Source organism: Lagenorhynchus albirostris, chromosome 12 (genome assembly GCF_949774975.1).
Source record: "Lagenorhynchus albirostris chromosome 12, mLagAlb1.1, whole genome shotgun sequence".
Classification (NCBI taxonomy): Eukaryota; Metazoa; Chordata; class Mammalia; order Artiodactyla; family Delphinidae; genus Lagenorhynchus; species Lagenorhynchus albirostris.
In genome coordinates, this window is record NC_083106.1 from 47725414 (window position 1) to 47740590 (window position 15177).

General features: G+C 40.8%; 1 protein-coding gene across 1 annotated transcript in view; it reads right to left on the reverse strand.

Moving 5' to 3' along the window:
- SLC16A10 (solute carrier family 16 member 10) overlaps nucleotides 1-15177 on the reverse strand; it is a 135469-nt gene that overhangs the window by 13568 nt on the left and 106724 nt on the right. The window contains exon 4 of the mRNA XM_060167210.1: nucleotides 1049-1192. Within this exon, the coding sequence (XP_060023193.1) occupies nucleotides 1049-1192 (144 nt within the window). The remainder of the gene's footprint in view (nucleotides 1-1048; nucleotides 1193-15177) is intronic.

The window sequence follows — 15177 nt, forward strand, 5'->3', positions numbered from 1 at the left end:
TCCCACATGCTGCAGAGCGGCTGGGCCCGTGAGCCATGGCCACTGAGCCTGAGCGTCTGGAGCCTGTGCTCCGCAACGGGAGAGGCCACAACAGTGAGAGGCCCGTGTACCACCAAAAAAGAAAAAAAAAAAAAAAATACAACTCATGTCATGTCACTCCCGTGCTTAAAATCCTTAATGGCTCCTGGTAGATTTCAGGATAGAGTTCGGCCTCTTCTGTGCTCATAAAGGCCGTTCCCAACTTGACTCCTGCCTATCCCTCAGCCAATCAATCTACTATTCTCTCTTTAGTCCATTCAAACATTGTTTCCCAGACCTAACATCTCTTTGCCCATGTGGCTTCCTCTGCTTGCAACAAACACCCTTTTCTGTCTTCCTTATCTATTTAACTATTGCTCACCTCTTAACACTCCACCAGCCCAGGAAGCCTGCTCAAACCTCCTCTAGTGATTTAGATGCTCTGTGCCTATGTTTCTATGGCACCCATCTAGCATACCATTATTCCACTGTGCTGCAGCACTGCTTTATCTCTCTTCCCCGGAGACCATTAACTACTGAGCACACAGACCATACTTCATCTGTACCGTTTAGCACAGCGTCTGGCACGGAGGAGTCACTTAAATACTTGTCAAATAAGTGTCGACGTGATCTTGGAACAGCACACCCCACAATACCCAGGAGGCGATCTGCAGTAAAGAAACTCAGAAGACACGCACACCCCTGAATTTCACAGGGTATTGCAAAAGGCACGTGACTATGAGAACTATGCCAAAAATAAATCATTCTTAGAAAAAACAATGGGCAAACACCATTTTGGTTTGGTGGAGTTCCATGACAAGACAAAGATTGTTGTTTGTTCGCCAATTTCTCATGTTGAAAACCCAAAACTCATAACTGATTTTGCCCTTGAAAAACTGCTTGTAAAAGTTAGGTTCTAGAAAGTATTTCTCGTTTTTACAGAAGAATTTAAGCAAATAAGTACATATAATGAGCCATTAGGTGGTAAGGATAAATTTGCTGGAGGAAAAAAGGCTTATTCAGAAAGTACCTGTAGATAAACTTTCTTCACACCAGGCACATAATCTGCGATCCGGCCGAAGAGCAGCCGTCCAACTCCTGAAGTGATGCCGATGCACATGAGAACCACCTCTTTATTTTTCTCATCTTGAAACCTTTCATTCACATGTTTCATCTGTAGACCAAAGAGAAAGAAGCCACACTGAACATGGTAGGAAAACTGGACACGTTTTGAAGCTTTGTACAAATGCCTTTGTGTCTCTACCATGTTATGGACTCTCATCCCCTTCCAAATTCAAATATTTATAAAATTTGTTCTGTAAAAAAAAAATTTATAAAATTTTTCATGAGAACACATGAAGAAAAGCTAACATGGTTTAGCTTGTTTATAAATAAGAATTTTTATAAGAAGGTTTAAAAAAAATTTTAATAAAAAGTAACCAGCACACCCTTTATCAGTTACCACTGGGCCATGAGCTAAAGGAAGAGACCTTTGAACACACCGTGCCACCTTGCCCTCACAAGGTCACCCGAGGATCCAGCCATCATCTGCTCCCCTGAAAGGTAGTTTAAGGCTCAATTCTGGAGTTTCCTCTCTTCTAGGAGGCCCTGAACCAAACTGAAATAAGTTATACTGGAGCTTACAGGATGAAAGCATAAGGTTCTCTGCCTGAGGATTTGCCTATTTGTGTGGCATTAGAACAGATAAAAATAGAGTCAGTTTAACAGAAAGAAGAAAGGCCTGGAGAGAGAATGTTTGCATTTAAGTCCTGGTTCCATTCCTTGCTAGCCTTGTGACCTTGGGTAAGTTGTTAATCTCTAGGGCCTCAGTCTCCTTGTCTGTAAATTGGAGACAGCAACAGTACTTCAAGAGGGTGTTTGTGAGGATTAAATATCTCTGTAAAGAACTTAGTGCCTGACACACAGTTAATAGTGATATTAATTTTAGCCTTTTTTTTTTTAAAGGACCTTTTCCCTCAATTTACAGTCTACTTAGAATAGTGACTGCAAATCTACAACCCAACAATGTTTTAAAAGGAGTGTGACTAGCAGGTGTTATAATGGGTGACAAAACCTGCGGCTCAGCACCCACTGCCTAACACAAGCTTTGCTCCCACGGCCCCTAAGTTCCACGCTTTCCACCTCTTGCTCAGCGCTTCCACTTTCTCAGTGATCACCTATCTGTGCTCACAGCAAGAAGAAAAAGCAGGTCTGTACTCCCACTGCTTTCTCTGAAATCACTGAGCTATCATAACAAACAGTTGTTTCAAACAGACTCACTGTCCCCTACACCAAACGCTGGCCTGAATTCTGAAAGCCTGCAAAGCAAATTTGCCGGAAAGCGCGATGGCCCAGCTGGTACCCTGCCGCACTCACCCCCTCATAGCCTGCCTCCCTCCGTTTCAGTTACCACCACTACTGCTGGCCCAGCTACCCAGGTTTAGACACTGGACAACCATCCTAGATTATCCCCTCCCTCCCTTCAGATCCAGCAGTCATCACCCAGTTCTGATGATTTTACCTCCTAAATCTCTCAGACACTCTTCCTTTGGTCCATGTCCCCCCCAGTGTTTGAGTCTGGGTTATCACTCCTCACCTGGACCCCTACAACAGCCTTTAACGTGCTTCATGCTACAGCCCCCAACTCCTGAATCTCTAACCTGCATTCTCTGAGACCACATGATTAAGTTCAAAATTAAAAATAACACTGCTCTGCTATGACCCCACAGCCTTCAGGGTAAAGCTCAAACTCCTGGTTTGACCAATAAAGCCTCCCTACTTTGCTGCGGAGCCTCACCATGTCAGCACTGTGCTGTCCAGTACGGTAGGTGCTAGCCACGTGTGGGCTATCCAGCACTTGAAATGTGGTTAGTTTGAACTGAGATGTGCTTTAAGTGTAAAAAGCAAAAAAAAAATTTTAGAAAACTTAGTGGGAAAAAAAAACACAAAAAATATCTCAATAATTTTAAAATACCGATTCCATGTTAGAATAACAGTTTGGCTATATTGGCTAAATAAAATATATTATGAAACTAATTTCATTTTTTTTTTAACTTTTAAAAATGTGGTTACTAGGGCTTCCCTGGTGGCGCAGTGGTTGAGAGTCCGCCTGCCGATGCAGGGGACGCGGGTTCGTGCCCCGGTCCGGGAGGATCCCACGTGCCGCGGAGCGGCTGGGCCCGTGAGCCATGGCCGCTGGGCCTGCGCGTCCGGAGCCTGTGCTCTGCAGCGGGAGAGGCCACGATGGTGAGAGGCCCGCGTACCGCAAAAAAAAAAAAAAAAAAAAAATGTGGTTACTAGAAAATTTTAAATTACTTATGTGGCTTGCATTATATTTCTACTGAACAGTGCTGGTCTAAGAAATTCACTTATGGTCACAAAGATAAAACAGCTATTGATAAAAGTGACCTCAAACTGGCTAATTCCTCCAAGTCCTTATCAGAGATGGATTCCAGCTCAATTCTGAAGAAAATGAATAACCTGATCTAAGGCAGGTGAGATAATAATTATGTGTATTCATCAGCTTTATGTGGAATTTGAATCCAGACTCTGATGTATTAATCCACTTTAGGAAACACCCAAAGGATCCAGAATAACTTTTTAAGACACTCTTTAGTATTCAAGTAAGACTGAATATGCTAGTCATTCTTTTGATGAAACTAAGAACCCCTGCCTGCCAAATTGCTATTATCCTTTATTAGTCGTTTATTTTTTCCCCCTGCTCTACACTTTGTAATCCTTAAAAGAAATAATGAGGTGAAATGTTTTGGGTCTCTTGAAATAAGGTAAATTTGGTAAATTCAAATTACACTTAAGTGGAAACTTACTTCTTCAGCTATAAGGGGCATTATTTCACTGAATTTTATTATTGTTGTCACTGTTTAAGTAAAGCAAGAACTACAGCTTCTAATACCTCCTTCCCCACCCTCAGCCAAAATCTGCAAAATAAAGTTGAGGTTTATTTTGTTTTTTGGATTTTTGTCAGGAAGTCAGGGAATCTGGGTGACTGGAGAATGGAATCGGGGGGTGCTGCATCTCTGGATCTTAGAGAGCCTTTCTTGGTGAAGGAGTAGCACCCAGGAAAGCTGGCGTGTTCTACTTGCAGCCTGGGCCTCCCATGACTGCCACCAACTATTCTACGAATCCCTGCCCGTCTCTCTGGAGACTGGCACACATTTTAGTTTAGCAGAATGCACGAACGCTGGGCAAAACTGATGACTTCCCATAAAGTCACCTGGAAAGGGACATGAAAATGTTGAACAGATGTTTCCGTATTTAACCTAACTTATTTAAACCGATGCAAAGCTTATATTGGAAGCCACTCTCTACACAGGGGATAACGCCATTTTGTATGGCAGTGGTTTAAAGTGGACTTTATCCAAATGTGTAAGTGCCTTTAGGGAATTAGTCTTTTGCTTCTATTCTAAACATGTGTTTACTCCAGGGCTGCACACCTTTCAGGGATTAGCAGAGCCTTGCTGACTGACAGCTTGAACGCTGCCTGCTCCTGAAACATTTTCCATCATTCAAACAACTTTCGCTAACCACAGAAGCCATTTTTGGATTGTGTGAAACCCTATTTATTGTTTTGTTATCCAAAAATAACCAAGAACTTAAATCCCATAATATCTGCTCATTCTTTTTCCACGGGTGAAAGAAAGACACACTAGCTCACAGTTTACCCCCTTTCCTCCTAACCATCCCCACTTCAGGTAAATGGTGATTCAGGCTCTCTATAGATGACATGTTTCTGACCAGCCACATGAAGAGAGAAGTTCCTCCCCCCTCACTAGAGCCCAGAGGCAGAGCCGTTTTTGAGAGGTCGAGGGCAGCAGCCTAAGAAAGTGACCCTCCTGCTGGATCGGCCTAGCCCTGGCTTCTCCCCTCTCTGCCTCTTCCCTACAGGGAGCCTCAGTACCAGACATCTGGAGACATCAGAGAGTGTTCTTCCACTGAGATCCCAGGCTGAGTCCTCTGGCTGTCAGAGTCAACCATGAAGGAAGCTCAGTTTGGGGTGGCCATAGTACAAAACCAGGTCCAATACAGCTGACGTAAGTGCATTAGAAACTCAAGCTTCTCCTTGACAGATGGTTTCACGACAGAAGGTGGCCCAAGAGAAGGGCATCCCAACTCACTTTACGGAAGCCCCTGAAATCCAGTGATGCTACGCATCTGCAAAACAAGGAGGTCACTGGTCCAAAAGGTCCAATAATTAGGGAATTCCCTGGCGGTCCAGTGGTTAGGACTCGGCACTTTCACTGCCGAGGGCCCGGGTTCAATCCCTGGTCAGGGAACTAAGATCCCACAAGCCACACAGTGCAGCCAAAATAATTACTTATAGTTCTGTTTTCTAAGATTGTGTTATTTGGCCATGCCATGATGGTCATTAGCCTCACTGTCCTTCCACACACACAACTTTTTAAGGGGATGGGTGGTTTTTGTTTAATATCTTTTACGTAACTTATTACATAAAAACATGATAAAACTTTGGTATATACAATTTAAACTATACATCTTTGGGGGTGTATAGTAGTTAAGAAAGAAGGGAGGGCTTCCCTGGTGGCGCAGTGGTTGAGAGTCCACCTGCCGATGCAGGGGACCCAGGTTTGTGCCCCGGTCCGGGCCCAATAGAGCACTGCAGGCTATGGGACTAATGAAACTACAACTGCCTTTGCAGGACTGAGGAAAAACAAAACAAAATGACAATATTTATCATCCACTGTTGTTGCAGTTACTACGCCTTTGGGAGATTAACAGATTCCAGACAGCAGTCATCATCTGTCCTTGTCTGTGAGCATTTGATTCCCTGATCCTCTGCCCTCCTCTTCAGAACCATACCATCAAGCTGAAAAGAAGGTGGGCAACAGGTAGTCACGTGCACTCCTTCTGTGTCTGAGAATAAACTCTTGGCGAGGACAGGGGACCCGTATCATTTACATTTACGCAGTACATTCAAAAATGGGATAGTAAATGCTACACAGTATTTTCAGGGGTTGTGGAATTCAGAATGACTTCTGCAGCTTCCTACTTCCCAACAGAGATGCTGCATTCAGAGTACTTCTCACTTGCTGTTCACTCCTGAGATTAGCAGTTTCAGCTTGTTGCCTCTCATTTGCATGCAGTTTTTCTAAGAATATACCCTTTCAACATCTGAAAAGCTACTCCGTAACTCTAAAAGACCATTCTACTTAAATATACTTTTTGAAAGGTAAACACAAAAAAAAGAGCCTGGTCCCTTTAAAAATTAGATGTACATTTGAAAGGCAGCAGAAGGCCTGCTAGAGTGGTTAATGGATAATCTCAGATTTTGTTGCAAATCAAAACTTTATATTACCCTTTGACTTCAAAGAAAGATGAACAGAAATCTTCTGAATGGAACGAGGGTTTGGTTTGGTTTTTTTCTTTCTTTTTTAAACAACTGTGTTTTCTCTATCTCTGTTTTTGCTAAGAAATGGAAGAAAGGGCATTCATTCCCTGAGGAAGTTTTACATGGGCAGTGTACACCAGCAAGCCCAGTGAGGTGACTAAAGATAGCAGGAAACTAAGTCCATAGATATGGGTACATAAAATTAAGCCCTTTATATCATATAATATTGAAATCGGACTCTATAGCCATAAGACAGTCATTGATTAGATCAGCCTCAAAACGTCATTTTAACTTGTTAAATTTGATAAACTGTGCTTTGAAATAAAACAGCTCCAAGATGTACTTGAAGTGAAAACGCAGAATTTCCTTGCCTGCCAACATTTTTAAGGACTAACATCTTAGGCAGCCCACTGTCTCTATACTAGTAAGATATTTGACATGACTAAACCCGTGGTGCGGGTACCGCCTGCCTGCTCAGCAGCTGACCCAGTGGAGGGCAGACCTTTGGCCTGGCAGGACTCTAGGAGGCATGGGTAGTTGGTTCTGTTTGTTTTTTTAAACGGCCAGTCTTTCCATTTCATTAAGATGGGTTTCCATAGTGCAAGTATTCACACATGGCGCTGTTAAGACAGATAAATGTCAGGACTGAGAAAAAAAGAGGGAAGAGTTTCCAGGAAAATTATTTAACAGCCACCAAGGGATAGAAAAAGAGTTCGGAAGGAAGGAAGATAGCTAATGGTTTGGAAAACTTTGGTCTGATTTTGAAAACATTTTCTAACTCTAAAAATTCTTTAAATCCTTCATTTTTCCTTTTGTTTTTTTGAAAAATAATTTTCCTTAGATTAAAAAAGAAAAGTCCATCCTTAACATAGCATTATTTAGATCAGATCAAGATTTGGCAACATGTTCTAGAGGAAGTGTCTGTCAAAACCAATTTGGATTCAGATACCAGTTCAAATAATCCTGAATTACAGAAGTTAAGATGAACTTCATCTTAAAATAAAAAATAAGTCACTAGGATTTTTAGGTAACTTGAAATTATTTAGTGACCCTGACAATAATTTCTGTGTCAGATATTTCTCAAATTATCAAAAATTATTCTAGTCCTTCCAGAACAATGAAAGATGTTTAATCCATTTTTTAAAAAACTTTTATTCATTCCACCTAAATTCAAATATGATTCTGAAGAGTTTCTTTCTTGAAGTCTCATTCTTGGCACACCAGGGTCACCACTCTCTCAGACCCTTGGTTCCTGGATAGTTGGGATGAACACAATGGACTGTGAATTGTTAAGACAGTGCCCATCTGTGAAGGAGGTAGACTGTCTCTACTCTGGTCAAGATGGCTCGGGAGGTCTCAGCCATGGTCCACTGCATGACCGCCTGACTAACGCTTTAGTAGAGTACTCTGAAGATACACGGTGATAGAAAGGTCTCCGAAGATGTGGACTCCTGGTTGTGATTAATGCTCTTCTGAGGCATCATGTGTTTCTATGTTTGTATTTGTTTAAAAAAAGGTGGTGGGGGGGGATATGCTCTTTTAAACTTACTCCTGGATTTATCTGGTGATAAAATCACCTATCAGCTAAATGTACATGCAAATAGATAGGTGTGGGTTATGGAGTCTGCAGTCATTAGCTGAATTGCATGCATTTGGAAAAGTAGTCCAAATTGAACAAATATACCCAACAAAAGGCTAGTTCAATTAAGGTTAAATTTTAGAAGTTTAAGATAGACTTCATCTTAAAATAGAAAGGGATAATTTCAGAAAGTATTAGTTAAATCACTAGGATTCCTGGGTAATTTTATAACTTTACTTAATGACCCTGGCTATAATGCTAATAAGCCAGATATTTTGTAAATTATCATAATTGGTTCTATTTCTTCTTGAACACAGAAAGATGTGTAGACTGTTGTTTTACTGAAATTTTAATTTGTTTAAGGTAGATCTAATTTTTGAGAGAAATTAGAGCACTATTAGTTCTTATTCAGCTTAATTTTGCCCTTAATTCTAAAGTGAAAAAAGATTGATCCTTCCATGAAAATTCTACCTTCTTCTACCCTCTCCTCACTAAGATGCCCTCAGACTAGTGGTGCTGGCTAGAGAACCCTTTTACCAAAAGCCATCTGGCCTCCTTTCTCCTCTAGTCTTCCTAAGGCACACCATAGTGAGTGTCTTTTCTATTAATTCTAAGAGTTATCTAATTGCCAACTCTCTCCCTAGTATCACATAAAATTCAAAAAAAATTTTATCTGAATGAAGATTAAAAATTATTAGGATTAGGGAATTCCCTGGCAGTCCACTGGTTAGGACTCCGAGCTTCCACTGCAGGAGGCATGGGTTCAATCCCTGGTTGGGGAATTAAGATCCCGCATGCTGCGGGGCACGTCCAAAGAAAAAAAAAAAGCAATTGTTAGGATTAGGCCCAGAAAAGTTTTCCTTCCACTGCTGTCGCTTTCACATACTTGTGAGATTGTCTACCCCGATTTTTTACCCTTTTCTTAAGAATAAGACTATTTCAGAGTTTGGGGGTGTTGGTGATTAACATTATTTTAAACAAGTTCAGTCCTGTCTTGTGATTTTAGTGTTCAGGAAGAAAAGGACCACACCCCTTTAGGATAGATAAGAAAGTACAAAGCCTGAGTGGTCTGGATTAAGGCAGCTGGCATGGCAAAGAGAAAACTTCTGTGGACTGAGAGTTGGAAGGCCTAGGCATAGTAGGAAGAAAAAAGTCTTTGGAGTCAAATTATGAGCTCTACTCCTTATTGAGTCTAAGATCTTGGGCATCAGTTTCTTAGTTTCAAACCAATACTGCACACTGGTTCACAATAATGGCAGTACCACTCCCTTGGGGGTGTTTCGGAAATCTGTGGAGGCTATTTTTATCTTTCTGATATAGTTGTGTCCAAGCATTACCTTTTTTCCAATTATTGTTTTTTATTTTAACAACATTTATATCACATAACATTTACCATTTAAACCAGTTTTGAGTGTGTATAGTCATTGGCATTAAGTATTCACCTTCTTGTGCAAACATCACCACCATCTATCTCCAGAACTTTTCCATTTTCTCAAACTGAAACTCTGTACCCATTAAATAATAACCCCCATTGTCCCCCCTTCTCCAAGTCCCTGGCAGCCCCCATTCTACTTTCGTCTCTATGAATTCGACTCCTCTAGGTATCTCATCTAAGTGGAATCATAGACTTTGTATCTGGCTTATTTCATTTAGCATAATGTCTTCAAGGTTCCTCTATGTTGTCACATGTATCCCAAGCATTACCTTTATTTTATTCAAGAATTACTTTTTATTTCTCCTTGTGTTACAAGTGGGGCATTACTGATTTTTTTAAAAATTATGGGGCTTCCCTGGTGGCGCAGTGGTTGGGAGTCCGCCTGCCAATGCAGGGGACACGGGTTCGTGCCCCGGTCCGGGAGGATCCCGCGTGCCGCGGAGCGGCTGGGCTCGTGAGCCGTGGCCACTGAGCCTGGGCGTCCGGAGCGTGTGCTCCGCAACGGGAGAGGCCACAGCAGTGAGAGGCCCGCGTACCGCAAAAATAAATAAGTAAAAATAAAATTAAAAAAAAATTTTAAAAAAAATTATGTATATAGGTAGGTTTCATGACAGGAATTTTGTTTCAGGAGAGAAAAGGAGGCACTGGGTCTGACACACTGCTCTAGATGTGTGACAGGGTGGCTGTGAAGATGAACGTGATACAGAACTTAGAAAGCACCTCACAAGGAAGAGGTAGGACGGGAACCCTAGGACTGGGCAACCCCTACTCCAGGATCCAAGGCAGCCCCGAGAGCTGAAGAACAGGAGACACTGGCAGGGAATCGTGAAAAGTCCCTGAGACAGCTCCCGAGGAGAAAGAAACATAAAAGGAAAAAATGTATTCACAGAAGCAGATACAGTTAAGTAGGAACAGGGATACCCGATGTACGTTGAGGCTATTATAATGCTTCATAAATTAAATAATCAACATATGGCAACATTTTAAATTGCACAGATGGGTACATGGGTCAAGAGCGTGGGTCATCTGTTAGGCTACTTATTGGGCTGTGGTCACCTAGGCATCCCATTCTCCTGGAAGCAGCTTGGAAGATGGTACAAGGCCTAAGAGGTATTGTTTCACCTCAGCAGGGCTGACTATGTACCTCGAGCCACCCATTTCCGTATCTTTAAATTACTCCACATTGACACTAGTCTAGATAAGCATACTTTTACTTCTATTATTTAACCTTTAAACCACACCCTGTCACTAACTATTTGTATGTGGCCAGAGAAAGTCTCAAAAGCAACTAACTCCTCTCCCTATAAAATGGAGATAAAACTGTTCTCACCTCCAGGGGGTGTATATTGAGGATCAAAGAAAAAAGAATTTGAAGAACATAAAGTATTATTAGAATGAAAAGTAGTCACGAGTAGGGAAATTAGTAAACATCATATTCCAGCAATTCAACCAACCTATAGCTCAGCCTCAAACTGGTCAAAAAGTATTTGTGTGCCAGGCACATGCTCGGTGCTGGGGATGGAGCAATGGAAAGGAGGCGCTGTCCCTACCCTTGTCTAATCTACCTTACCTGGTTCTTCTTTATCATTTCCTGAGGTGTTAGGACACTCCCCACACAAAACTCCCCAATGTATTTTGTAGATAAATCCACAGTTTTCACCAGCCTTTCCCATACTTACATTGAATACATTATACAGGATAAGGGCCTAACAAAAATACACTACTGCTGCTTTTCAACTTAAGTTAAAATTAGATATTCTTAAATGTTTGTGGATTTCGTTTTCCCTCCAAATTTTAAATCTTTTAGCAGTTTGGGGCCTACATTCTAGGGATAATTTTCATGCCTGAATAAACCATGCATCACTTCTAAAAACTATTGTTGAATTATTTGTAAATACTTATTTTTGGCTAAATAAATACAATTTGGAACACATGACAAACTTACTCTGCCTTACTAAAAGCAGCAGCTCTGTTTTAGTTCATTTGTAAATAATCAGTTTTCTAGATTTCTTATGTATTAATTATGTAATGTCTTCCTATCATGTTCCTATGCTAGTGTATTACAATTCGAAAGAAAAAAATTCCAAAAAAAACCCAAAAACAACCCGGCTAGCTTTTTTTTGATGAAAATGTTCTGTAGATATTTAACTTCGCCATTAATTAGTCACACACAAGTGGCCAGAGAAGTAAAGATCCTTATTCATCTCAAGTAGGAGAATGCTGGTGAATACTGCCTAAGGCACAAAACTGATAAATGGGCAAATTTTCACTAACCTGAGTAGTCAAATTTCAGCAGATGTTGAGATCTGCAGGGAAATAAATGCAAGGTTAGAAAAGCAAGAAAAGCATAGACACCATTGAAAAAAATCTGAAAAGTGGGGATAAAGTGATGGAGAGAGGATGTCTATTCACTCCTGTAATAATCACATGAGAACTGAGAAACTGTAGTGTATTATCAGAAGTTATAAGTCGTGAATGAAGTATCTGGAGAAAAAGCAACGCTTGGGTCCTATGCAAGAATTTTAAAATTCTAACATGCAGATTTGAATATATCAGATAAAAATAAGTTGAATAAAAAAATTCATCAACTGTTGGCTGGCCTTAAAGATGGAAACTAGAGAAATTCCATGTCACAGGCTTCCTGAGGGCAATAGGAAGCTGTATCATTTTTGTATCTTCCAAATACCTAACGCTACCCTTCACTGAGAGAAGGCACCTACTGGCACCTCCTCAAAGAGGCTGTCCCTGACTTTACAAACTAAGGTTACGTCCCACCATCACCTTCCATCTCATTTTATTTTCTTCAAAGAAAATATCACTATGTGAAAACTACCTTGTTTATTTATGTGCTTACTTATTTATTGAGCTCCGTGAGAGCAGAGATCACGTCTGTTCTCACCACTGCATCCCCACACCTAGAGGCACCCAACAGGTGCTCAGTGAATATTTGTCAGATATTCACTTGAATGCTTGAATCTGCTCAACCTGAATCTGTACAACTGAGTTGTAATTAGAGGAAGTCACATATGTGTAAGAAAATACAACAGTGACAGAATGGAATAATCCATTCTAATTCTATTCTAATAACATCCCTGCCACTGACTGGGCAACTTTGAGCAAAATACAACCTCTCTGATGGTCAAGGTTCTTATCTATTAGTGGGAGAAACCAGTATTAGCACTGCTTTCCTCATAAAAGGCTGCTGTCAGAGTTGAATCAGAAAATATATGTGTGAAGGAAATACCTTTATATTCTTTCTGGAAGTTCATTGGGATGGGAATGAATGAATGAAATGAAAATAAGTGAACAAACAAAACATTTCCAGACCACATAATAGGGAAAAAATGTAGGAGTTGTGCGTGGGTATATATAATCAGCACACAGGGAATCTTAATGGTTAATTCTGATATTTAAATTAATACACTATACAAAGAAATATTCTTGTGTCAAAGAAATTTTATAAGCCTATTTTTGAATGAATAATAGAAGAAAAATTACTTAAATTAGAAAATCTTGGTGAAAAAGCAATGTGATTACTTTTTATTCTGCAAACTACCATAGCATTCTGCATAGCTAATAAGTGTTAAGGTAACAATAATCAGAATAATAAACCAAATCAAGAACAAAAAGAAGGAAGGGAGGGAGGAAATAATGAAACTTTAGCCCCTAGTACTTAGCCTCTAGTGTTTAGTGTCCAGGCTAAAAAGAAAATTAAAACGTCAACTCTGCCTCTTTTATTTGCTTGCAGTGCCAAGAAGACTGAGATAGGGCAACTCTTCAGATTATGCAACTCCATTGGAAATCATTTTAAAAATGTTTCCAAAACTCTGCAATCATCATCCCAGGGCTGAGGACATGTAATGGGCACCAAGGCTCTTCTGCCAGAACCTTACAATGAACAGAGATAAACACAACAGGAGAGGTCAGCTCAGCAGCCCAGTCCTGGCCCAATATACAGTAACCTTTGGTTTACGTGGATTCTGCTATGAATCCTGCATTCTCAGGGCTCTGCCACACAATAACCATAACCCTGAGCTCTAAATATATCCATGAAAGAAAGACGACAAAGCCAGTACAACTGTTACTGGCAGCTTTGAAGAACTAGACTGTGTCAAAATGGGGAAGCAACCTCCCGATTGGGAAATGAACCCTATAAATTGACTAGAGTTATGTAAAGTGAGACAACTTCACTCCTCTAATGATTCAGTTTCTACTACATACACATTTACACTTTAGGCTACGATAAGCTTCCATTCATTTTCCACGGATATTCTTGCATGTTACACCAGGTTCTGCCACTTTTATAACTATGTGACATTTGGCAAGCAACTTAACCTTTCTGTGTCTTAGTCCCTCTACCAGACTTAAAAAAAAGAAAAGTGCAATTAAGTGACCCGTACAATCCCTTCAACGCCTAAATTACTGTCCTTTGTTTTGCAGGCATTTAAATATCTTACTTCAAAGCCACACTCTTAAGAAGACCAGGCTCAAGCCCCAGCTGCACCAGGCACCGGCCTTTCAACCCTAAGCAAGTTGTCTTAACAACCCCAAGTCCGGTTCCTTTCCTGCTGAATGGAAACCGATCCTGCCCATCTCATAGGGTGGCCCTGAGGCTCCAGCGACAGAGAATATTTGTGGGAGCTTCTTATAAACTAAATGTTAATTAAACATGTGGGAAATAAAAAATACTATATGTGTTTAAAAGAAACTTACGGTTTAAAACAAACCCTTGCATGGCTGTGAGGACTGGGCACACAGAATCTTAAACCGTGCTCTGAAGACTGAATGCTACAGTTGTTCTGGTCATGTTACTCTGAGAATAAATCAGTTGAATTTGACATGGATGCAGACACAGCTGGATTACATAACTGCACACCAGTTGTCCATGTTTGCAATTTTGCCTCCAAATGGTAGGCACTACCTACCATTAAATGAGTTTTTCTCCAATCTGTTACGAGGGAATATACACTTTCTGATTACAAATGAGCTGCCAACAAGTAGAGGGGTGAAAAAAACTAGATACAGATAATGGGTCTAGAAAGTGGGGAAAATGGAAAGTGGCAGGGCATCTGGGAGCTAATACATAAGAGATGTGCAGCCCTCAAACTTCCTTTGGATCTCAAGACTCTTCCCTACAGCGTGAATACATAAAGTGGCCTTTTCTCCTGGTGCTCTGTAATCCTTGGAGTTAGTGTCTGTGAGGCCTTTTCCAAAGAGGTGTGTCAGAATTTAGAGATAAGGTTAAACTAGCAGAAATATACTCTCAATGGATCAGACAATTCTTTCCCCTCACCAGAGCCACCTGGTAAATGTGGGGTAAAAGTCAATGTCCAGGTATAGCCTCACAAAGGAACATTCTTCAAATTAAGATTTCTATTTCTATTAATCCTCTATCATAACAATTTATTTTCTAGTTGATATAAAAATCATGATAGAACCCTTATCAGCTAAATTTAGGTTCCTCAAACTTGCACAAACTTTAATTTGATATTAATACAATGAGTTGAGGGATAAGCAAATATCCATACTACAGTTAAATTTTGAGATTATTCAAAAGTATATTATATTTTAACAAATAAAACATGAGACAGTTAAAAACAAAAGACCGGGGCTTCCCTGGTGGCGCAGTGGTTGAGGATCTGCCTGCCAATGCAGGGGACACGGGTTCGAGCCCTGGTCCGGGAAGATCCCACATGCCGCGGAGTGGCTGGGCCCGGAGCCACAACTACTGAGCCTGTGCGTTTGGAGCCTGTGCTCCGCAACAAGAGAGGCCACGAT